Source organism: Protopterus annectens, chromosome 2.part1 (genome assembly GCF_019279795.1).
Source record: "Protopterus annectens isolate FY-2018-M chromosome 2.part1, PAN1.0, whole genome shotgun sequence".
In the NCBI taxonomy this organism is placed as follows: Eukaryota; Metazoa; Chordata; order Ceratodontiformes; family Protopteridae; genus Protopterus; species Protopterus annectens.
Genome location: NC_056729.1, coordinates 352,415,525 through 352,442,577, shown reverse-complemented (window position 1 = coordinate 352,442,577; position 27,053 = coordinate 352,415,525). Strand labels below are relative to the sequence as shown.

The 27,053-nt window shown below is 39.4% G+C and overlaps 1 protein-coding gene across 1 annotated transcript in view; it reads right to left on the bottom strand.

The window, feature by feature from the left end:
• The window catches only part of FAM184B (family with sequence similarity 184 member B), a 908,731-nt gene that overhangs the window by 385,203 nt on the left and 496,475 nt on the right, over nt 1–27,053 (bottom strand). The window contains exon 11 of the mRNA XM_044063450.1: nt 21,102–21,255. Coding sequence (XP_043919385.1) covers nt 21,102–21,255 — 154 coding nt within the window. The remainder of the gene's footprint in view (nt 1–21,101; nt 21,256–27,053) is intronic.

Genomic DNA, 27,053 nt, shown 5'->3' with positions numbered 1-27,053 from the left:
GCTTCCCTACACAATCTCAAAGAGAAAAATCCTTGGGCTTCAGCAGCTCACAGAAAAAAAAAAAGACGAATGGCATAAGGCTTTTCACCACAGGAAATCATTGTCATAACAATTTTTAATTTTGCTTCAGCAATGATTCACTTTCTGTGGATATTTCTCCCTTCTTTGAGTTGGTACAGTCTTGGTGCTAGTACATATAAATTTGGGTGGAGGTCTTCCCCCGCTGGAAAAAAAATAATTTTTTGCCGTCTTAGTTTTGGGGTATTTTTTTCCGTTAAAGCATCAGCTTTCAGAAATTGTTCATTTCAAAGTGGAACTTTGAAAAATCTATACATTCCCAGAGGGAAATTAAAAGTACCCAGCTTGGAACTTTATTTGCTGGAATCCTTTTTCTGCATAAAGTACATAAAAGTACTTTGCTCCAGGCAATGACCCGTTCAATAGGCCCATTTTGTTTCTAACTCATACCCATTTTTTTCTTGTTACTTAACACATTAATCATTTTACTTCACAAAGCTACTGAACCTTTCTTTAGAGTATGAACTACTGGAAACACTGCAGGGTCTTCTAAATATGATAAAGTCCTTTTAATCCCCAAAGACAGTTAAGAACTCTTTGTAATCTTAAAAGTCATCAGACTGAACATCTTGTGATTCATACTGTAAATGTACGTTCATGACATGAATTATTTTCAGCATACCAACTTTTTGACAAGTTGTATAAACCAGAATTGATGGAAATTTTATTATATCAAATATATGGAATTAAATCTTGCATTTTCATTCTTATATTCACATATAAGCAATTTCTGACCCTTCAGTTTTACATGATGACCTGAATACAAAAACACTTTAACAATAGCTGATTCATATTGCTTTCTGTGAAACTCAGTGCATTAAATGTTTGAGCATCCATTACTTTACATTTTTTGCCAGTGTCAACGATAAACACCACACTTAGATTATTCATTTCAAGTTTTTCCTTTCCAGATGCCCGGCTTAGTTTCTAGTCATGGATTTTCTTTACTTTCATTTTGCACACCATTCATTATATACTTATTCTCAAAAAGAATTTTGCCCATAAATGCACTTTCTTCAGTTTTGCTCGGTTATGTCCTCAACTGAAAGTTCATAATTCATTTTAGACACTTTGGCAAAATTATTTCTTTTTCCGTACTTTCTATGTACTTAATTAATAATCACAGGATGTTTCTTTCACCATGCTTACAGCTATATCTGCTACTTAAGATTTTCTCTGTATCATGTACTACTGTTTTACTTAGCTGCCAGATAATTACTGATTCATTTTACAGCCTTTTCACTTATTTTCAATGTTTCCATCTCATAAATTACTCTCTACATCAGTGAGATTGTTTTTAATTGTGATGAGTAAATTTCACTTACTCTGTATACATAATTTTTTCCTAATGCTAAATAAACTCTTAGTAATATGACACTTGCTAGTTCATTCCTGACATAAAGCACAGCTCTGTTTCACCCTAGCTCACCAAATATACAATCTTTGGCTCTAGTCTTTAAATGAGTACCATGAGCATGAATAGATTCGGTGGGACTCTGTGCCTTTGAAAAGAAAAAACAGTGAATACTTTTTAGATTCTTTCTTGGCTGATAGCAACTCTATAACTTCTGCTTGTTTGCTGCAGTGTTTTTTCCGCTAGAAATTCAAGTGTATTATAAACTTCCAGAAATTCTCCTTCTGCTGTGATAGGGAACAATAGTACATCATACTTTTTTTAACAAAAAACATCTTTATTAAATTATCACTTATGACATATGCAATCGTACATTTATATAAATGGAAATAAAACATACTGACACCGCACCAGTTGCAGCTATTTTACATGAAGACCGGAGTGACATCATTTTAGTTGCAAACATTATGCATCCCTTATAATCTACCCATTTTCAATCAAACATTACATAGCTCATTCAAATTCTGCCTTCTATTAAACCTCATTTCTTACCTGTATGTATTGTTCCCACATTTCCCATTTTTTCCTATGCAATTTGCTCCTACCTTTTTCTAAAGATCACAAGTCTAGTTAGTTTATCTCTGTTACTATATTCACTTCTTCTAGTATAGCTGGTTTAGACTTTGATTTCCATTTTCTAGTAATTGCTTTTTTGGAAGCCATTATAATTAGATGCAACAAGCCCTTACTATGCCCATGCAATTCCGATTCTGTATCATAGCTCAGAAAAATAATTTCTCTAGTTACACCAATTTTCTCATCCAGTATCTCCTGACAGAGTAGTTTTCAGGGACTCTGTAAAGTCTACCAACTCATTACACTCAAAAAATGTGTTCTCAATTAACTTTTTCTTCCCCATTATACCTCCAACATTTGTTGTCTACCTGAGGAAAAAACCTATGGAGCCTACTTGGAGTATAAAAATATCTATGTAAACATTTCCAAGCAAAAATCCTAAATCTTCTAGATGTTGTTGCATATTTGGGTGACAAACATATATCAGAATGCTACAAACCAATAAAGGGATTAACTCTCCTGCATCCAAATGTATAAACTCCAACAATAAATAAATTGTCCACATGCAGGTAGAGACGACAGCCTAGAGAATCCACAAAGTTACGAATCCCAGCTCATGTAGGTTGTAAAATTGTTTATTTAGCTAGCAAAAGTTAGCGCTTTCACCAAAGAGGCTTTTTCAAACTACAAAGCTACCATTAAAAACACATCATTTAAATATGCATATAACAAAGCTGATAGGTTCATTGTTAATTAATTAAAAGCAATGAGTACTACATCATTAAATCATTTAAAAAGATATTCATTTCAGCTTGCATATCCATAAAACACAGTTCATTTTTAAAAAAACATTTTAAAACATTTGACCTAAACAGACTAGAACTGGACTTTATAAAATTAAAGAAATTACAGCTACAAAGGCAACATTTCGAAGGCTGTATAGCGAAACGTGTTATACCACGAGGATTGCGCGTTTTAAAAATGCCTACCTCAGGTAATGCCTTCCCTGTTTTGTTACACAAATGGCAACAGTTAAATTTGACTTTGAGTTTCGATTATATGAAACTCTTGAATGAGTTTCATGCTGCAGAGGAAGCGACACTACGTAGTAGTATCAATGAACAGTATAACAAGTTTTTTGACAAGTATAGTAGCACCAGAGCACACCTTGGTATTGAACGTTTGCTGGACAATGTACAACTGTTCGAGAAGCGACTTCTCGAACAGAAAAAGAATAAGTTAATGAGGGATTTACAAGATTTTCGTTCAGGCCATGTCTTCACTTGGCCAAGAACGAATGATGGACAGAACAATGGACAGCATAGTAGCAGTGCTTTTAGAAGGGGTGCGAATGTGAGTTCTAATGTAAATACTGTTGAAGTACATGTTTCTGAACCTGCACTAATCACTGAAACACCTGTAATTGTAAATGATGTGTTGGATGTTATTAACTCTCCTTTGGGAAGTGATATTAATAAAGCCAACATAGGAGTTACTAATGCTACTAGTAGACATGGAAATGTGCAAGTTATTAGTGATTTGTCTGCTACAACTACTGTAACAGAAGTAGAGAATGTTATTTTAGATCAAAATAAAGTACATGTTGAACCTGTGGTAAGGAAGAAGATCCCTACAACAAGAATTACAACCCCTGCTGTACAGACTGGCGTGCCCTATCCCACCCCTTTCCCCATAGCCGACAATACCTACCTTGGGAGACGGAGGTCTCAGAGCAGAGGGAGAAACAAACAGAAGGGGTCGGGAGGGGAGCACATGGGGCCAACTTTGAAAAAGATGTGGGAAAAAGTGGGGGATCGTTAGTAATTAATTTGTCGGATAGATTGTTGAGTGTATATGAAGAAGAAGTCCTTAACAAGGGTCTAAGTTATATACCTACCTGTGATAGTGATGTCACAGATTCTATATTAGACATCAAAATGTTTGTCAGGAAAGCACAGTTAAAGTTGGACTTTGGAACTAATGACGAAGTGGCATTTAGCAATGATTTAGGGAAATTTCGCCCTAACAGTTTATACATGCCTCTATTGCACCCCTTACTTGACACTTTTTCTAAGTTGGTTGAGGAAGATTTATACAAGTATTATAGTGAGAAGAAGAAGTATGGACTTAGGTCCAGGAAATATAATTTAACGTATTTACAAAGGAAGGCTTTGAATGACCTTAAGAATGATGAGTCAATAATAGTGAGACCGGCGGATAAAGGAGGACCGATAGTGGTCATGGATACGGATAAATATATATGTAGTATGAATCTAATGCTTAGTAACACTGAGTTTTACAATGTTATTAGCCTTAATGAAGTAGGGATTAAAGTTTTCCAAGTTTACGATACACTTGAGGAACTGTACCAGAATAAGCTTTTACCAGATACACTGTTAAGGTATTTAAAAGTTAATAATCCACGAATACCAGAAATAAAAGGACTACCCAAGGTTCATAAGTCCTTGCAAGATCCACCGCTGCGACCTATTGTCGCAGGACAGGGATGGCTGACTGAACCCTTCTCGATATTACTTGAATTTTACCTAAGGCCTATGATTGATTCTAATATGTATACATTAAGGGATAGTAAGCAGTTCTTAGTTGATCTATATGAATACATGGCTACTTTGGATGATCAGGAATCTTACATACTTGTTACATTAGATGTGGTAAGCCTGTTCACAGTGATTCCGAATATTGAAGGTATATTGAGGTTACAACGCTATATAAAGAGGAATTCTAACTTTGATGAAGAGTTCATAGACATTATTGCTTTGTTTATGGAGATTGTCTTGGAAAACAATGTTTTTGTTTTTGATGACAAGATATATGTACAGAAGGATGGCGTAGCTATGGGCACGTCTTGTGCCAATAGCTACGCCAATCTGGTTATGGCCGACTGGGAGGTGGAATCATTGTTCCACATGCCTGGATTTAAAGAGAACGTATGCTATTATGGAAGGTTTGTAGATGACCTCTTTCTAATTTGGAAAGGTAGTGAGGCACCTTTGATCCAATTTGTAGAAGTGCTTAATGGTGTTACAGATTTCCTTAAGTTTACTGTGAATTATTCTAGGTCAAATATTTCCTTTTTAGATGTGAGCATTAATAGACTTGCCAATGGTCTTTTGAACACTTCCATATACAGAAAGCCATGTTTTAGGAATACTCTTTTACATCGGCGGAGTATGCATCCTAGGTATGTGTTTGAAAACATTATGAAAGGACAGTCTATGAGGGCTTCACGTCTTAATCCCAGTACAGTTGAATATTCTTTGGAGATGTCTATCCTTAAGAGTAGGCTTTTGGAAAGACAGTATGCCCTTAGGGATGTGGAGAGGAATATACAATTAGTTAATTCTTTGAGGGAAGGTACGGCCAGACCTTATTTTTCTGATTGGAAGGGTGTAGACTCTGTTCCTTGTATTGGCAAAGTAGAACCGCTTAGGATCCCTATGTACTTTACAAGTGATGTAAATATCATCAGAGGGGTAGTGAGGAAGCACTGGGATGTCTTATTGCTGGATGAAGACTTATCCGGTGTGGTGGGACAGGATCCCAGTTTTACATATAAGAACAAACAAAATATTAAAAACAAACTCTGTGATAGATCGGTTCATAGGATGCTATCTATAAGGAATGATAGTTTTAATACTCAGCCCTGTGGTAATTGCAATCAATGCAAGCATGTGGACTCAGGTTTGAATTTTATACATCCGGTGACTGGGATAGCCTATGAGTTTAGGACTAATACAACTTGTACAACCACTAATGTGGTGTATTTAGCCCGGTGCGCTTCTTGCACGTCTTTCTATGTAGGTAAGACGTGCAGGCAACTTAGGGAGCGCATCAGGGAACATATTTATAGTATTAGGCTTGGATCTGAACAGAATGCACTTGCCAAACATGTTAACAAATTTGGGTGCTGAGCATTATTTTACTTTTAGTGCCATACAACATGTTTTGACAGGTATCAGATGTGGCGATGTAGATTCTCACTTACAAGAGATTGAGCTTAGATGGATAGTCAGGCTGAGGGCAGATAAGAAGCCTGGACTAAATGACAGAATACAAGTTAGGCCACTTCTGAGAAAGAGAAGACTTTTTAGACACTAGAAGCTTTCTGTTCACTATATGTTTTTATGCACTCATGGCATTGCATGTTTTAAAATGTTTTTTAAAAATGAACTGTGTTTTATGGATATGCAAGCTGAAATGAATGTATATCTTTTTAAATGATTTAATGATGTAGTACTCATTGCTTTTATTTAATTAACAATGAACCTATCAGCTTTGTTATATGCATATTTAAATGATGTGTTTTTAATGGTAGCTTTGTAGTTTGAAAAAGCCTCTTTGGTGAAAGTGATAACTTTTGCTAGCTAAATAAACAATTTTACAACCTACATGAGCTGGGATTCGTAACTTTGTGGATTCTCTAGGCTGTCGTCTCTACCTGCATGTGGACATTTTATTGACAAACATATATACCTATTGTTTCTTTGTGAATTGCTTATCCATTCTCTCTTGCCAATCCTTTCTAACCTCCTCTGACTGATTCTTTTAGTTATCATGCAATATTTTGTATGCTGTACTAATTGTTCCTTTTTTAACAGCAGCTTTTGTTCTAGATTCTACTAAAAACTCAACCAGTGATGGTCTTTCAATTAGGATCCCCCTATTTCTTTCTCTTTGCCTATATTCTGATATCAATCCTTGATAGGGAAGGCAAGCTTTAACCTGCAGTCCAAATAAATTCTTGGCATCTTCCCATTCTATTACCTTTCCCTCTCTAGTTATTTGCTCCCAGTACCTTTGTTTCTTTGCCAGTTGTCTCCAATAAATTCCAGCCTGCTCTTGCCTATTGTCTGTATCTCTAGTTCCAGTCATCCCTATTGGCAGAATCTCCTTTCTCCATTCCTGTGTTGGCTTAGTTCTTTGAATACTTTATGCTACTTTATGAATATATTCTTTATGATTATTGTTATTCTCCTTAAAGGTCTGCATCCAAAATCCCAGTCTCTCCTTGTTTCTTGAGCTTCCCCCCTGGTTTATTATCATCCCTATCCACTTTGAATTATAGGTGTCTGATTGTGCTATGTATAGGAGCCTTAACTGTGCAGCTCTGAAATACCCCTTCAAATCAGGTAATCCCAATCCACCTTGTTCTGTTGGAAGAATCAGTTTATCCCACTTGACTCTTGCTGTCTTCCCCTCCCAGATAAAATCCTTCAGCTCTTTATTAACTGCTATCCCCAGCTTCTCCTCTGGTTGATAAAATAATATGCCTGACCTATGTATAAGATAAAAGGGACTAAAAACTTTGTAACTGCTTGTATTTTACTATCCAAATCCATATAACAGAGCTTCCAATTTCTCAGTTTTTGTATTATTTCTTGTTTAGTCTATTTCTACATATCCTTAGCTGCCACACTGGAATAATTTTAATCCATACTCCTAAATACTTCATTTAAAATGTCCCCATAAATATGGATAACCTTGAAATAATGCTTGGTTAATTGACTTGCTAAGGGTACACAGTAGGCAAATGCCAGCTGTGGAAATCAAACCCTGTAACACAGGAACTTACACCTCCCAGCCTTAACCCTCTGTACTAACTGCCAAAGAAAGTAGTGTACATACTTGTAGACATACAAACACAGATAAGCCCATTTTCATTTTCTTTGCATTGTAATGAGGCCAAGCATTATGGACATTTTTGATTTATCCCATTCTGTATCACTAAATCATATTGCCTGTATGCTGTAAACTGCATGTCTGTCTGTACTCACATCTTTGAAATTTTCAGTGTTATTGAATTTTCTACAATTTCCCCCTGGGTCATCAAAGCAAATTGGTTATGTTCAGATAACCAACTAAATGAATGGATGGATGGATGAATGAATATATTAATAATAAAGAAGTCTCAGTATTTTGACTCTGTACTGAAGCATGCCCTCATTTCTAAACCAACTTATAGAATTTGAATTGCTCAGCAGAAATTATTGGTCATGGTCTTAGATGATTTTTGTAATTTTTCTGCAATGTCTTATACTAGTTTTTGCTTTAGTATTATCTAGTGATAGAAAGCTGCACAGCATCTATACATTTTGCACCACCACATTAAACAGTAATGAAGCATCCTTTTCATTTTATTTCACAAATTCCATTTTTCAGTGGAAATTGAAGAGCTTTACCTAGCAGCATCAACATTTAGCTTCCCCTCTTTGCCTGTCATTTTGATTCTTTCCTTACTTCCATGGCTTTTCATTGCGCACATTGCTTCCTTTTCAAACACTGACACAAGATTAATTGAAAGAAATGCACCTGGCTTTCTAAAGAACACACTTCATATAATACAGAAATAAGAGTTTTTGCAATGCCACGTTCCCCTGCACCTCACCTACGGGAAGCAAGCTGCCCACACTTATCTCAGACTTATATACTAATGCCATTGTCACACAACATTGGGGAATGGTTAAACTTTCTGTTGAAGTGCAAATAGTTCTTGCCAAACAAGGAACTTCACACAGTACTAGTATTCACCCATTGAAACTGACCAGATGTGCATGGGCAGCTACAGCCCAACCAACTAGCTAGCGATCACCTTTAGGAAAACTACACATTGTTATACTTTGCTTGGCTCTGTGGCACAGAGGGATGACCAGTTTACCTTTAGTGGAGTTAGGCAGTGAGGAAGAGGGGTGAAGGGGTGTGGCCACTTGTATCTCTTGGGGAAGGGGAGGGTTGTGAGTGCTTGAAATGCAGCTTCTCTGGTGAAGAGTAAAGAAAGCACGTCTTACGCTTAGAGGAAGGAAGTGGGTCTGCTTGCTAGTAACAGCCCTTGCAGAAGTAACGGAAGAATAGCGTGGACTGCATGGCCCCATTCAGCTGCTTACCTGGGCAGGTGCACGGCAAATTAGGGATATACAGAAAAAACCCAAATCTCTCCTGATGGCTCTCTGAATGATGGGTCTTCCCAGTCATCTCTTGTCCTGGTAATGAGGAACAAAAGAGATAACTGGCCAGTAGGAGGCTTATGATTGATGGGGGGCAGTGCAGAAAGAGTAAAACAAAATTGTTATACTTTATATTATGCTTATTTTACATGCATTGTCACTCTGTAATCACTGCTTATAAATAGTCTTTCTACCCAAAAATCTCATTGCATAAAACATTTCCTTAAATAAGTTAGTAGTTAGCTTCCTTATTATGCTAATTGCTTGTACTACTTGTAAGTAAATCACCATTACTCCAAAAACTCACTCCCAACAGTTATGTACACAATTATCCTGTGCATAGATCACATTAGATAACCTGACTGTACTTTTTTTGCTAAGTAATCTGTCTGCAAAAATATGTCATTTGGATGCAAAAATCACTCCATATAACTTGCTTTCCAATATAATTACTGATTTGTCCATTTTTGTTGCCCAAAATACTTTCTCAATGGACTTAATTCATCATTCATACTGTACTTATGGAACTATCTTCTATTTGCTAGCTTGAGGTGTTTATGTTACCTGCTGTACCATTTTAATTTTATTTTCCACCCTGTCAAAATATGTCATTCTATAGTCTTAAAGTTTTGGCACACATGAGCAGTACTCCTCACCAGTCCGTTATGCCCAAGCTAAATTACCTTTCTTTATACTCTATAATCACACAAAATATAAGGAGCCAGAGCAAGAAGTGAGCACTAACTTACTTGATTTGTCAATGTTACAAAAACGTTCTCCCACACATAGGTGTACACGATAACTTTTAACATTCCCCAATATGGCTTCCCTATGCATTCTTGGGAAGAAATTCCCTAAGCAACAGTAAGCCACAGAAAAAGGTCAAATGTCTTAATCTCCATAGAAAATCATTGCTGGTGTGATTTCTAATAGTGTGCTGGCATTAATTCACTTTTAGGGAGATTTCTCCCTTCTTGGAGTTGGTGCGACACTGGAGTTGGCATGTATAAGTTTTGGGGCTGTGGGGAGCTTGCCCACCTGCAACAAACAAGAAAAATTGAGTTTTTTTGCCTTTCAAATTTTCGGGCATTCTTTTTTTCATTCTGTCAAAGTGTTCAGGAGGTCATAGTTTCATAGTGGAACCTTACAATACATACAAATAAATCAGCAAAATGAATTATTAAAATAATGGAGGGAAACAATTTTTATGCTTCCCCTGTTTCCTCTCATTCAAAGAATTTTACTTAGACTTCTCTAGAAAAAAATAAAGCAGTCATCAATACCTTAATTCTGGACCAGATAAAAATGGATTATTTATATAGTTTGCTGTACATTGACTGACTGATAAACCTTACCTCTTTGCACTTTCTTAAGAGTTCCACCACAGTATCATGACCTAATCTGAAGTCCTGCTTAGCTTTTAAAAGCATTATTTTGCAAGATTAATCTCTTTCTAGGGTTTGTGCTGTAATAGGTGCTGCCTAAAATACTTCCATTAAATCTCAGTGAATTACAAAATAGAAGGGTTTATGACTCCTTATAGCCAATAAACTTTGTAGGAACATATAAATACTAGCATCAAGCATGCCAAACGATTAATCTTTTTTGTGGACTTTATTAAAGACTATTTAAAATGTTCCTACTTTAGCATCTATCTGCTGTTGGAGTTTTGTATGCCTTTGAATAGATTGAATTTCATGTTATACATACTTCTATTAATAAATAATACTAAACCATCTTTACATAACTTTCTTTTTTTCTGGGACTTAACTTTATTTCAAATGAGTTACGTTTAAATTACTGCCAGCTTTTGGCAGTCTATTTGACTGATTATGTTGGTTCTGGTATATTTCTGAAGAAGTTATATGGGTAAACAGAATGAAAGCACTGGTTTTTAACTCATTTTTTTATTTTTATTTTATTTACCTATTTGCACACTATGTTTAATATTAAAATTCCTGTTTATTCTTGTGGACTCACTATGTTCCTTTTAATGTGCTTTTGATGCTGGTTTGTGTGTGCTTAGTTTATGAGAGTAGACAGGAGGGTAAGCTCAATGTGGTTACGAGTTGCAGAAAGGAAAACTGTTGAACTGTTTATTGTTTGTGCATATATACCTACCTGTTGTTTGGAGAATTCAGCCTTCTTGGAGACCATGGGAGTATTTTTGATAGAGTATCAATTACTAGCTCAGTAGTTCTACTGGGAGATTTTAACACTCATATCAGGAACAATGAACATACCAGAAGGGTACGATTGGGATTAATAGAATGCTAGACTATAATCTTCAATAGACTGCAGTGGTGGTGCTGCAGTAGCATTGTCGTCTCACAGTTAGACGTTGCCCGTTCGATTCTCAGTTAGAGCGTCTTCTGTGTGGTGACATGCGTGAATGTGCGTTCCTTCATTGAAGGTTGTGCATTAGGCCCGGCAAGCCAGCACGTAAAAATCTACTGCCAATCATTAGCGGACCGGAGTTCCGCTGTGGCGACCCCTAACCGGGAAAAGCCGAAAGACACAACAACAACTATAATCTTCAATGGTGAGCTGTTACTGCATGCCTGTGAAAGTTATGGATTATCTGTAACGAATACTGTGTTTCAGGTATAAGGATGCTCATGAATGTACTTGGTACAAACAGCACCTTGGGTCAATGTTCAGTGGCTGACTGCTGTATGTCATCAGCTCTCAGGCCATCTGTTCTGGACCATACCTTTCAACAGTCCCTGATTTTGTGGAATGTCCTTGATTTTACCTCATATTTTGTTCTGTCCCTCATAACATTTTTGATTTTATGATAAATCACTTAGGATTATAATTAGGTAACAATGCCAGACATTAGAGTTTCATTCTTCTGTTTGGAATATGCATGTTGATGCAAAATATATTGTTCTATTCACTTTTCATGTGAATTAGAGTGATATTTAAAATTGTCATTGATTTTTGGTCTCTGTCCCATCCCCTTCCCCCTTATTTTCACCTTTGTCCAGAATTTTTCAGCAGAGAAGTTGAGATGCATTTTCTTGACACTGGGGTGAAGAGAGTTGCTAAGCTGTCAGCTGATAAAAAATGGATAGTGAGTTGGATAAGGCAACCAAGGTGGTGGTTGAACAGATCTAGGGAATACAAATGTGTAGTCAGGGCATCCTGGATTTTCCATCAGATACTTATATGTGGGAAGAGTTCACCTCCCACCTCCAGAAGATTTTGTTCCTTACACTGTGGAGAGATTAGGAATGTGAAGTGTAAATGGCATTAGTTCAAGTGCAAATTGGATGAGGAAGTGGAAGGGAGCTATAGCCAAAAAATGCTTAGTGCTAGTTATAGTGGTAACTCAAAGACCTCCTGGTGGACAGCATTACTGAGGGAAGCTGTCAAGTTAAAGAAAGGGACCTTCTATGCACTGCTAGCAGGGATGTTGTCAGATCTCATTATAGGTACTAAAAGGCTAGAAAGACAACAGCTGTCACAGTCACGGATGTGAAAGCCTGGATGTGGATGGTGTTTGACAAAGCCATGATGAATGACTTTTGGATGCCCTCGAAGAGGTTCTATCAAACCAGATATTGACTTGGATGAGAAGTGGGACAATGCCCAGGCCATTTTCAACAAAGGTGGAGAACTGCTGACCTTGACTATGGACGGGTTCCAATCAGCATCTCGAACGCCGACAATATCGAATACGATATTGTCGATGTGAGAATGCCGAAAGTGCAGAACATCAAATGGGTAAACGGAATTCTCCATAAGGGGAGATTTCCATTTACTACAATGTAGTGCAGTCTTGAAGTTGGTATATTTAAGTAGCAAGGGGTCTATATTAAAAAGTTGAACGCTTACTTACCCAAACACCTAAACATCGACCCGTCTTCATCAAACCGCAAAAACATCGATCTTCCAAAAGAGTGAAAGTGGAAACGTTGAATTGTCATGGCTGGCCTTCTGCGGTATAGCTCCGTAAGGTAAGTGTGCGATAGTTACGGACCTTAGGGTTAGGGTGCGGGTTAAGGTAAGTGCATAGATGGTAATGTATGTTAGATTTAGTGCAGGGTTTTGTTAAGTGTATGTGTGTGGATTATTTAGTTTGTTTGGGTTTAGCTTTTTAAGGTAAGTGTGTGATAGTTACGGACATTAGGGTTATGGTGCGGGTTAAGTTAAGTGCATACATGGTGGTATATGTAAGATTTAGTGTAGGGTTAGAAGTAGGGTTTAGTTTAGGGTTAGAACTAGGGTTTTGGTTAGTGTATGTATGTGGTTTATTTAGTTTGTTTGTGTAGGTAGTATGTAGCGGGCGGTGGTGTGGGACAAGTATGACAGTTCAACTTTTTAAATTTTGCAGTTTAGGGCGTTCGGTGTTTATGCGGTTCGATGATGACGGGTCGACGTTTAGGTATTTGATGAAGTAAGTGTTTGACTTTATAATATAGACCTCCCCGTGTGGGGGGATGCAGGGGGGCTTGCCCCCCTGTCTACACCCTTTAGGTTTTTTTTTTTTGTTTTTTGTTTTTTTTTTTTATTTTTATATCGGCATTCAAAAATTTTATAGTTTGATCATTTCAGTTCGATATTTAGTGATTCGAACTATTAAATTTTCGAAATGCTGTTATAGACCCCTATGGACATTGTCAGAAGTTGGAAGAAATACCAAAAAACATCTGAACCTTAGAGATATAACCTTCTTTGAAGATGTAGTTCCATAAATGACTAATTTATTAGAAGTCTTTTTGTATAGATAAGGTCAATGTGACAATTACATAATTCCAAGATGGCAAAGAACAAGATAAGATCCAGCAATAAATGGTAACCATTTGAAATGTTGGGACCTTATAGGGTGAGTCCCAAAGCCCGGAGACAGAATGGCTGAAAAAAACAGACTTCCATATACAATGTCTGAGATGGCTGTTTCCCAGGATATTCCACTTTTTCTGAGGTATAGCAAACTCAGAGTTGGTATATCTTCTTCTTTCGGCTTTTCCAGGTTAGGGGTCACCACAGCGGATCACCTCTCCACTCATAATTTACAGTGGAGTTTTACAGTGTCGAGTTGCCAGCCTGGCGCCCAACCTTCCATGGAAGGCACACGCACATGCACACTCATGCCCAGGGCCAACTTAGAGTATCCAATCCACCTACAGCATGTCTTTGGGATGTGGGAGGAAACCGGAGCACCTGGAGGAAACCCACGCGACCATAGGGAGGACATGCAGACTTCGCACAGAAGGCACCCCAGAGTTGGTATATATATATATATATATATATATATATATATATATATATATATATATATATATGTATATATATGTTTGGAGTGGGGGAGTGGGGGTGCAGGGGTCTTGACTCCCCCTGCAAAAAAGAAATGTAAAGGAGAAGAGCAAAGTTTGAGACTCATTCTTCTCCTGCAGTTTCAGTCTTTTTTATTTTTGTGTGTAGGGACTCGGCATTTTGAGTGTCGATATTTCAGTAGGGAGCCACAATAAATGCTACAGGCACTGGATGTTATGATTAATGCCCTATTTCAGTATTCCACGGAAGATGTGGTGTCAAAGCCATGGCCTCAAGCTCAATGCCAAAAAGTGCATTGTCATCCCTTTTGGTAAAAACTCTGTACCCATAAACTACCTCATAGGTGGGAGTCTACTTAACACCAAAAGTGTGATAAGAGACCTTGGGACACAGGTGGACAGTAGTCTCTCCTTTGATAATCACATCATCACAGTAGTCAGGAAATCTTTCTATGTGGCACACCTCATCACAAAAGGTTTCTCATCCAGGAAAAAAGAAGTTATTGTTCCCCTCTACTCATCACTCATTAGACCCATTATAGAGTACAACGCCCCTTTTGGTATGTACCTCACAAGACATCTACAACAACTGGAAAGGCCACAGAAATACCTCACAAAGAGGATTACCAGCTTCAAACAGATGCCCTATGCAGACCGTCTCAAAGAACTGCAGCTTTACTCTGTCGCATATCGCCTACTCAGAAGTGATCTCTGCCTAACACACAAAGCTATGTCAAACCAAGAGCTTTTGGACATGCTCCACTTAAAGAAATCCTAATCCCTCCGAGCTACATGCTCTAGGAACCTTAATCTTGTCACCACAATAAACAGTACATGCTGGAGGGATAGATTCCTGTCCCAGAGACTTCCCATACTCTGGAACAAACCACCTATCTATATCAAACAAAGCTCCTCATTAGCACTCTTCAAGAAAAATCTTGATGATTGGATGGGTGATAGGAAATTCACCCTGGGGATCACTTCTGTGGCTCTGCTCGACAGTGGCACAGGAAAATAATTTTCTTGGGTGGCGAAAGCTAGGGTACCTTTTGGCTAGGCTTATATAGGCCCTAGGGCCAATAGCCTAGTACCTACCTATGAGCCTATAAGATGGAGACATTACCTCTGAACTTGCAAACTTGGGTGATCATTCTCATTTCCAAAAAAGGGTTGTAATTATTTGAAAATCGCACTCTTCAGACCCTCTGGGAAATCCCATGTCAGGGTTCTGGAAATGATTATGGAGGAGTAGTGTGGAACAGTGGATTAATTCTTTATCCTTGTGTGGACATTACAGTGGTCAATGGATTTCACCAGCATGATCCACATGTATTTTGTGGGCCTAGAGAAGACATATCACTGTGTATGCTAAATGCTTTGTGGAAAGTGTTAAAACAATATGGGGTCCCAGTGTAGCTGCTGCCTGCCATTCAGTCCTTGTATTTGTATAGCAAGACTTTTGCACAGATTCTTGAAAATTAAGCTAAATATATTCAAGGTGGGCATAAGACTACACCTATGGTGTGTCTTGTATCTCTTCTTGTTCATGATCTTTATGGTCAGAATATTAATGTGCAATTGAAGTGCAGACAGTACACAGTTTTGAAATGTGAGGCTTGCATCACTGTTGTCAGAAAATTACCATTTGACCTCAGTACCTCCAGATCAGTAGTCATTGTTGTCTCTTGAAAACAGGAGATTGCTGTCTATGGGTGGGGGGACCATGGTGGTACAGTGGTTAGCATTGTTGCCTCACGGCAAGAGGTTCTCCCATTCCATTCTCAGCTGGAGCGCCTTCTGTGTGGAGTCTGCATGTCCTCCACGCGGTCGTATGATGTTTAAAGACATGCAGGTAGGTGCATGTGTGAATGGGTGTGCCTACTTTGAAGGTTGGGTGTCGGGCTGGCAACTCAGCACTGTAAAATCCACTGCCAATCATTACCGGTCTGGAGTTCTGCGGTGGCGATCCCTAACCGGGAAAGGCCGAAAGAGCTGTCTATGGGTGGGGGAAGAACAGCAACCCTAGCTGAAAGAGTTTAGGTATCTTTGGGGTCCTGGTTATAAGAAAGGGCAGAGTGGAATAAGAGACTGACCAGTGAATACCTGAGTGTGGTACTGTATCAAATGCCTTAGCTAAGTCTAGGTAGGCAGTATGCACCATTTTACCATCATCCATTGCTTTGGTGACTTTCACAAAGAAGTCCACCAGGTTCAGTAGGCTTAATCTTCCTCTGACAAAACCAAACTGGGATGGATCAAATGTCTGAAGGTTTCCTATTTCTTTGCTGATTATTTCCATGATAATTCTTTCCATGGTTTTGTGTATAAGACTAGTCAGACTAATAGGTCTGTAGTTTCCAAGATCTGTTGATGGTTCATCCTTATGAAGAGAGATAACTTTTACAGTCCTCCATTCTTGTGGCTTAAAGCCTGGTTTGAGATTATAATTAAATAGTAACTCCAGTGGCCCTCATAGGTCATATTTAAACTATTTAGGAGGAATCCTGGGATAATATTGGGGCCTGTTGAGACTTTTCTTGGCATTAGCAAGCACAACTAGGACCTGCTCTCTATTTATAGTTGGAGGGTTATGTCTGAAGGTATTTCTTGGGGTGTAACTGGGGGCAAGTGGTGGGTAAAGTTGGAACTGAATTTGTCTGCCAGCAGATCTTCTATAGTGCCTGGCTCGGTGAATGTGGTACCATTAATCACCAGTTCAGTACACTGCTGTGTGCTGCCTTTGAGGTTTCTGGCATAGCTGAAGAAGGCCTTATGGTTGTCTTTTGCCTGGGAGGCTATCCTGACCTCAAAATTGGCTTGAGAATTCTTATCCTTATTAGAGTTTCACTTCCTGATTTTACCCATGTTTGTTTTTTCATTTGTTGTATAAGCTGTTTAATTTGGGATGCGAGTGCCACCACAGTTGTTTGCTTTTATGCTTACTTCTGGTAGGTACAGCACCCTCTATGCACCCATTGACATGTATGTGAGAGTTTCTGTGAAAAATTCTGTATAGTCTGCTGTGTTGTCTGGGTTTAGAAGGGCAGTGAATTTTGACAAACTACCACTTAATAAAAGGTAGTTTGGTTTACAATGGTTCTTAACTGTTACTGGGGTTACCAAGTTGATTTTGATTTTGAAGAAGACAGCTTTATGGTTGGAGTTTACCAGGAAGGATGTGACATTAGGGGTGGTGAAGCATTCTGCCATATTTGTGAGTATGAGGTCCAGTATTTTGGAACCTCTAGTGGGCCTATGCACTGACTGGTCATGAGTATTTGTATTTAAAGGCTAGGAATCTCTGTGCAAGCAGAATTGAGGCCATGTAGAATTCCCATCTATAGAGGGGTAATTAAAGTCCCCCATGAGCAATGTGTTAGGTTGGTTCGTGAGTTTCTCTAGGTCTAAGTACGTTCATAGGTTCATAGGTGTTTACTAGGCTAACAACCGCAAGGGCCTTTTTAAGCCTAACCATGTATCCCAAATCTCTGATGAGTTTTGATACCCTTGATAAGTGTAAGCATGGGCCTGGGAGATGAACCATTTACAGGTTACCTGTTTGCATCAGAAACATAGGTGCCAAACCAGGGATGAATTTCCGGTTTCCCATCCAATATTCCAAGTTGCACTTGAATTGGATTAGGGAGGAACTCTGCTTTACATGGATGGGGAGCTGGTTCCATAGACGGGGTAGTCTCTGAGATACATACCTATCTCTCCAGCAGGTCCTATTTATATCATAGGCAAGGTTTAAGTCTTTAGAATGGGTAATTATGGTACTGTTTGTTTTGTGGATATGCAGGTGGTCCATCTGAGTGGGGTCTGACAATGCTCTGTATGCCAGGCATTGATCTCCCCTCAAAAGCCTGTAGGAGACAGAATACAGGAATAGGGCCTTGAGGCAGCCTGCATAGGACATATTACTTATGCCCTGTATTCTTTTAGTGAGGAACCTCTGTGGACATTTCAGTTGTTAGATATGCCTGGTTAGGTACATACCAAAGGGATCATTGCACTCAATGATAGAGCTGATGAATGCTGAATGCAGTGGAACAATGACTTCCTTGGACTTAGATGGCATACCTTTGTTTATAAGTTGCACAACATAGAATGATTTCCTCACCACTGTAGACACATGGTGATCAAAGACTAGATTACTATCTATGTGTGTCCCTAAGTCCCTGACTACTGGGTCAGCTCTAAGGGGTGTGTTGTCAATATGATAGTTACCAGGGATGGATGACTTCCCAAAGGATACTAATATACATTTCTTGATATTTAGTTTTAGTCCATGACTCTGACACCTGTTGTTTGTCTGTGTTAGCCCCTCCTGGAGAACATTTGTGTCAGTGTGAGATTCAATGACAGCTCTTAATTTGCAATCATCTGCGAATTTAGTCAGTCAGAGACCACTGACATTGGCCTTGACTTCTGAGAAGTAAATGCCAAAAAGGAGCGGTCCATGGAGTAATCTCTGAGGGACTCCACTTGTGACTGGCCTCTTTGTAGAGGTGGACTCCCCAGTTCTAACTTACTGGGTCCTGTCTGTGAGCCAGTGGACTATCCACCAGGTAACATATGAGTTTGTACCTAATATCTTGAGTTTGTCAATAATGCCCATGTGGAGTGTTGTGTCAAATGCGTTGGCCAGGTCAAGGCAGGCAGTGTGAATGATTTTGCCCTCATCAATTGCTTTGGTGACCTTTTCAAAGAAGTCCACCGGGTTGAGTAGGCATGATCTGCCCTTTATGAAACCAAACTGGGTTGGGTCCAATGTCTGGAGGTTTACTATATCTCTTGATCATCTCCATGATAATTCTTCCATGGCTTTACATGTAAGACTAGTGAGATTTATGGATCTGTAGTTTCCAGGGTATGTTGATGGTCCACATTTGTGCAGCGAGATGACTGTTGCCTTTTTCCATTCATGAGGCACAAAGCCTGTTTGGAGGCTACAGTTAAATAGTAATTCCAGAGGCCCTGATAGGTCATGTTTCATACTATTTAGGAGACATCCTGGGATATTGTCTGGGCCCATTGATGCAATGTTCTTGGTCTTAGAGAGAACATTAAGGACCTGTTCCCTAATGATAGTAGGGGAAGTTATATTTGATATTTCCTGAGGGAAGGTTGAGGGAGAGAGAGGAGTAAAGTTGGAGCTGAAGTTATCAGCCAGGAGGTTTGCTATATCTTCTGGCTCAGTATAGATGGCTCCATTTACAGTGAGCTCTGCACACAATTGTGTATTGCCTTCTTTGAGGTTGCGGACATAGCTAAAGAATGCTTTGTAGTTGTCCTTGGCCTGGGAGGCCAAACTTACCTCATATTTGGATTTGGTAGATTTCATTTGTCTTCTGAGTGTTTTTTTTTTTTTTTTTAAAGAGAGTGCTTTTATCCTGCTGGGTACTGCATCTCCTAATTTTTGCCATGATTTTCTTCCTCCTGTTATACATCCGACTGATTTTGTGATTCCACCAGGGTGGCTTGTTTTTTGAGTTAGTTCTGTACTTCTTCGTGGTGGGTACAGCTGCTTCTATACAGCTATTAACATGCTTGTACAGAGTTTCTGTGAACAGTTCTACATAGGCAGAAGTGTTCTCAGGGTTTATAGGGCTTTCAATTTTGCCAGTTTCTCACTTAATAGCAGGAGGTTAGCCTTAGAATAGTTCCTGAATATTCCCAGTTTAGCTGGGGGACCAGGTTTTATTTTTACTTCAAAGGAGACCATTTTGTGATCTGACATTACCGGGGAAGGCATTACAGTAGGGGTTGTGCAGCACTCTCCCATATTAGTCAGGACCAGATCCAGTATGATTGCACCCCTGGTTGGTGTATTGACTATCTGGTCCAGGGAGTTTGTGTTTACAAAATCCAGGAATCTCTGTGCATGTACGTTTGATGTCGTATAGGATTCCCTTTTAATAGTGGAGTAATTAAAGTCGCCCATGAATATGGTATTGGATTGGATGGTTAGTGTTTCTAATAAGTTTAAATACATGGTATGGGTTTTCTGGGTTGTAGAGGGGGACCTATAGCTTACAAGGAAGTGGTATTGGTATTTTCATAGGACATAGAGAGTGAGGTGTATCTTGCTAGGATATGGTATGGGATTTTATCTGTGGTGATCTGTATGTGGAGAAACTCCATCCTGTTTAACCAACATAGAGATATGCTTCACATTGATGTGTATTGAGACAACTCCATCTTTAGTCCCTGTTTGTGCAACTACTGGTTTAAAAGTGTGGAAGGCACTGAAACTTTGAACTGCTAGGGTACTCTCTGAGGCTTTAAACCACATCCCAATAACTGCACAGATGTTTATATTCTCCAGGATGAGGGCTTGGAGGGAGTGTAGTTTTTTTGTTTAGATGCCTGGCATTGAGCAGTAATACCGTGAGTTTCAGTTGAGTTGAATTGATTTTGCTATGTTGGTAGGTTGGCATTACCTATTAAAACATCTTTGGAGAGGATAAAGTTTTAGCTAGTATTAGAAAGCCTAGAGGTGACAGGTGCAGACAATCACTGGCAAAGCAGCGTGGTCTGTTAACCATATCTTCCTATGCTGACAAATATTGGATCCCCTTAGAATGACACCAGAAACACAGCCAATTGTTAAAAATAATTCATCATTTGTTAATACTGGGGCATCAGTATTCAGAATTTCATATTATAAAAAATGTGGAACATAAGTAAATTATGTTTAGATACTTCATTTTATATAATGATGCTCAGAAGAAAAACAAACATTTAACACTGAAGTATACTTGCTGAATTTAATATAAAATGATAGTCAACACTTAGTTCCATTATTGTAATCTGAGGTACGACATGGTTTGGAATACACTGTACCTAATAACAGTTTCTGCTGCATTTCTGCGCGCTCCCGTTCAGCCTGTAGATCTTTCCTTGCCCTTTCTTCTAGGGCCTGCAATTCCAGTTTGTGAGCCTGCTCCTGAGATCTGACGTTGTCACTGAATTCTTTCTTAAGACGTTCTTCAATTTCCTACAAAGAAACAAAGTACAATTTTCAGATATTTTTTATTCTTAGAATTATATTTAACCACACACACACACACACACACACACACACACACACACACACACACACACACGCACGCACGCACGCACACACACACACACACACACACACACACAAAATCACATGCTCCCTGTGGATCTATTTAACAACTGTGAGGCACACTCTCCCTGTACATATACTTATTTCTGCTATCTGACCTGTTATACAATGGATCACTCATGATCTGACACCTCTTCGTCTGCAAGACAAACAGCGTTCACAGCATTCACAAGAATGTATACTAATCTAAAATCATCCTGGCCTAAATCCCAGACCAAGTCATGATGCCAGAAAATATAGCTTCTGCTATATGGCCATGGATCATTAGATGTTGCAACTAATATGGTTGCTGATATGCTATCACAAAACAAGGATGCTGTAATTACTCTCTTTCCTTGATTTGGGGCCTTTGTACCCCCCACCCATGCTAGAGCTATGGTTGTTTGGTGGCAACTTCGGTAATGCAGAAAATAGAAGCAGTCTCTAGTTGCATTCGAGGAGCAGTGCATAGGAATGTAGACCCAATTTCCTTGTCTGCAGCATACAAATGTCCATAAAACTCTACTTACCTAGATGCTTGACCTGCTGTGAATGACATTTTGTACCACTTACTTCTTAAACACCTACATGTAGTGATTACAGGACTGCAGAAGGAGGCATGGTATTGTACTCATTAATGCAGTAGTTAAAATATTAGTAGGTAGGTAATATTCAAACAACTAACTGGTTAATAATAGAATGTTCACTGATATTAACTGCCTAAACATCTCTCTGGATGGAACAGTGAAGCTGTGCCAATTTTAGGAGTACTAAACCCTTAAATGTACAGTGAAGCTTTGCCAATTTTAGTAGTACTAGACCCTTAAAGGTACAATGTGCCATGTTAGCTGGCTGAAAAGTACCAGTGGGTCCACTATAATTTACAGAAATGAGTTTCAGTGAAACCTGCTCACCAGATATTTGGATCAGTAAAAGCTACTTTAATGAGTGAGCTAATCCCAGACTTCACATGCTAGGGAGACTTCCTGCATTCATGTAGCTAAACGTAACTAACAATGATGTCATAGCACTTCAGGTTTGGTTGTATTTCACTGTTAAATCATCACGGATTGGGAGAATCCAGCCTCAGTTGATTTTGCTTTGGATGGTCACAGTGCGCCTTACCATCAGTATATTTCTCAGCTGGACATTGGAACATTGCTTATATGCCCACACAGTTTATTTCAATGCATAGATGGAAATGTTTCTGCAGTGTTAAGGAAATAGTGAAGAAATTGTTAACAAATAACAGAACTTTCAGAATATAGAACATAAACATTTACAAGTATATCTAAAAATATTACCAAATATCAAGAGCATGAACATTACTGATCATCTTTAGTGAAAGTATTTCTTTCAGAAGTGTTAGCCCAAGTGCAAGCTTGTTGGTCTGTGTGTGACATTTTTTTTTTAATTTGTGGAAGCAGTGGTGCATAAGATTGTTCTTTGTTAGAACTGCATTTATGAGCTAATTTATTTACATTTCTTTACCATTTCACTATTTCTAGTTCAGTTTATCTCCTTTGTTCTATCACCTTGCATTGTCAGCATCTTATTCAGTCTATGCGTGTTTTGTTCTTGCTTTTTTATGTGTAGGTGGCTCCAACAATGACTCAAAGTCTTTGCCTGTTTTGTTTTATATAGCATCAAGCAACTGTTTAAGCATGTCCCAGTCTGCTTCAGAGCACAGCATACCCACAATTAAGCAGCACTTTGTAGCAGAGCTCCATGGCTGTAGAATTCTTGACAGTGGTAGTGTTGTTTAATGTAGCACCTGTATACATTCTTCAAGCAGAATCTTCTAATCATTTCACATGTTACTAGCTCCTCAGTTGCTCACCTGTGTGCCGCATTAAGATGCTGGCATCTGATGTTTTGTTGCATCCAGAGTGTAGTGTTGTTGTGCTTCCTGCAGGTGGCTTCTTAACTTTATAAATCTAATCTGCTTCTCAAAGCTTCATTTCAAGCAGTCTTAGAATGCTTACACCTTAGATCCATTTACAGGCAAATTCTTGACTAATAAGATTTCACTTCAATCTTATTTTTTCTCATTTGCCTTTCCTTAATTTGTGGTTAGATAGCTATGTGTTTTTTTCTTAATTTTAGTTCTTGTCACAGACCTGATGAAGGCTTTATTGCATTCGTTGGCCAAAAGCAATTTTAGTTAAAAGTCTTTTTATGTATACCCTTTTATGTATATGTAATGTTTTTCTTAATACCTGATCTTGGAATGTGGATTGCAAATAGATAGGTAGTGTTTACCTTAACTAGGATTTAGTTTGATCAAATCTACCCAAGCAACAGGGATCTCCAAAGCAGTAATGCAAGCAACCTCCAACTCCCCCCAACACAACCCAAATGACACATAGCCCACAAACTCAGTGTGCCACTCAACCACAGCCCATAAGGCATAACAATGTACCCAACACTCTAGTCATAGGTGACTCTATAGTCAGGCACACTGATGTTCCACTCATCAGGCTAAACAAGTAGAAAGTTACTGTCAGCTGCCTGTCAGGTGCCAGGATCCGCCACATAATGCATGCACTCAGGTCACTCCACAAAAATACAAATATGACTCTGTCATTATCCATGTTGGTGTGAATGACCTGAGACGTACCTCCCTGGACTATATGAAAAGAGACATGGAGGAGCTGTCCAATCTTGTAGCCCAGGCAGGTATGACCCTAGCCCTGAGTAGCATCGTGCCATCACCCAGAATGATACCACAGTATAAGGGCAAAATGATTGACTTCAACAATTGGCTAAGCTTTTGGTGTCATTCTAAGGGGATCCAGTATCTGTCTGCCTGGGATGACATGATCGACAAACCACAAGGCTTTGCCAGAGATAGCCTGCACCTGTTGCCCTTGGGATACCAGATACTGGCTAAGGCTCTTGCCACTTCTATAGTACCTTTTTTAGGCAAGATTCAAATAACAAATTCACCACTGTAACAGGTACAAGCAAGCAAAATCTGAGGGTAATGCTACTTAATGCTAGAAGTCTAAACCTCAAAATGCACTCACTCTAGGCACTCCTTAAAATGGAGAACATCGGCATCTATGCAGTGACAGAGACCTGGTTCAAGGCTCCAGAGAGTACCCCTGCATTACCAGGCTATAATTCATACCACACCTTTTGGCCATCTAACCTGGACTGAAGCACTAAAGGTGGAGGCATGTCCATATTAATTAAGGATATCCACACCTCCAGGCTAGTTGCTCAGCATAATGCTTCCGAGATTATCCAAGTGCAACTAACTCTGGGAAAGACCGCAATCCAAATTGTAGCTTGCTACAGATCCCCCATCATGCCCCAGGATTCCCACTGCTCATTTCTTGATACACTGGAAAATATTAGGGTACAACCTAACACCCTAATAATGGGCGATTTCAACTACCCCACCATTAACTGGGAAAACTACTCATGTACAAACTCTTGTGCTCAACATTTTCTGGAATTCATAAATTCGAACAACTTGGATCAACTTATCCACACCCCCACCAGGGGCAGCAATATCCTAGATCTGGTCATTACCAACATGGGCAACCGGTGTTCCACGCCAGAGGCCAATTCCGTGTTGGTCAGATCCGACCACAAGCAAATCACCTTAGACATCCACATCCCACCCCCACCCCCCATTAGGGAAACCACCATAAAAAAATTCTCCAAAGCCAACTTCACGCTTCTTAAGACAGAAGTGGCAAACATCACGACACCCATGCTGATGGACAATAGAAGTACAACTGCTGAATCCTATACAAATAACATTTATAAGCACTTACACGAGTGCATGGATCGTGTAATCCCTAACAGAACCAAGATGCTATCCTCCAAAAAAGGAAGCCAATCTGGTGATCCTCTGCCATAAAGAAACTCTACAACAGAAGAAAGAAACTGTTGCAAAAAAGAGTAAAATCCCATGATTGGAGGAACTCCGTGGTCAGCCTCAGTAAGAAGCTGAGATCCCTCATAAAATCCTCCAAAGCTAGTTACGAAAACAAAATTGCCACTGATTCTAAAGACAACCACAAAGCATTCTATAGCTATGTCAAGAATCTCAATGGCAATACTCAGATCTGCTCTGAGTTACAACACAATGGCACTAAATATACAGAACCAACTGATATTGCCAACATCCTGGCAGATAGGTTCAGTGCTAACTTTACCCCTCTCTCACCCCCTAAAGGGCCCATCTCTATACCTGAAGAATGCAAAATTCCTGTAATCACGGCTGCACAGGTAAAAAATACACTCTCCAAAGCCAAGAACACAGCATCCATGGGACCTGACAACATCCCAGGCTGCGTTCTACATGAACTACAGAACGAACTGGCACCCCATCTAAGTCCCATGTTCAATCATAGCCTCACCTCAGGCTTTGTGCCCACTGAATGGCGCACAGCAATGGTTATCCCACTCCACAAAGGGGAGCCACCACGGACCCTTGGGAACTACCGCCCCATTAACCTAGTGAGCCTGGTCTGCAAGGCTATGTAACATATCATCATGGAACTTATAAACAATGACATTGGTAATCTCCAAACTCTGGACCCTACCCAGTTCGGGTTTGTAAAAGGCAGATCATGTCTCCTAAACCTGACATACTTCTTTGAAGCGGTCTCCAAAGCCGTAGATGAGGGTAAGGTGGTTCACACAGCCTATCTAGATCTTGCCAAGGCTTTCAATCCCCCTCTCTGGAATTAACTATGTATAAATCCCTATGTCACAAGATGGGTTGCCAACTGGCTCACTGACAGAACCCACACTGTGAAAGTAGCAGACTCTAAATCCAACTTCAGACCAGTGATAAGTGGAGTACCACAGGGTTCAGTCCTAGGTCCTCTCCTGTTTGGTATCTACTTCTCTGAAGTACAGGATAACACAGAAGGTCTTTGGCTAACAAAGTTCACAGATGAATGTAAACTAGGAGCCATAAACAAAACTCCTAATGACATGGACATCCTACAAAAGGGCCTCAATGAGACAGATGCCTGGTGTCAAAGTCATGGCCTCAAGCTCAGTGCCAAAAAGTGCATTGTCATCTCCTTTGGTAAAAATTCTGTACCCATCAGCTACCACATAGGCGGTAGTCTACTTAACACCGATACTGTAATAAGAGACCTTGGGACACAGGTGGACAGTAGTCTCTCCTTTGATAATCACATCACTAAAGTAGTCAGGAAATCCTTCTACGTGGCACACCTCATCACAAAAGGTTTCTCATCCAGGAAAAAAGAGGTCATTGTTCCCCTCTACTCATCACTCATTAGACCCATTATAGAGTACAACACCCCCTTTGGTATGTACCTCACAATACATCTACAACAACTGGAAAGGCCACAGAAATACCTCTTAAGAGGATTACCAGCCTCAAACAGATGCCCTACGCAGAACGTCTCAAAAAACTCCAGCTTTACTCTGTCGCATATCGTCTGTCTACTCAGAGGCGATCTCTGCCTAACATACAAAGCTATGTCAAACCGAGAGCTGTTGGACATGCTCCACTTAAAGAAATCCCAATCCCTCTGAGCTACATGCTCTAGGGACCTAAACCTTGTCACCACAATAAACAGAACATGCTGGAGGGATAGATTCCTGTCCCAAAGACTTCCCATACTCTGGAACAAACTACCTATCTATATCAAACAAAGCTCCTCATTAGCACTCTTTAAGAAAAA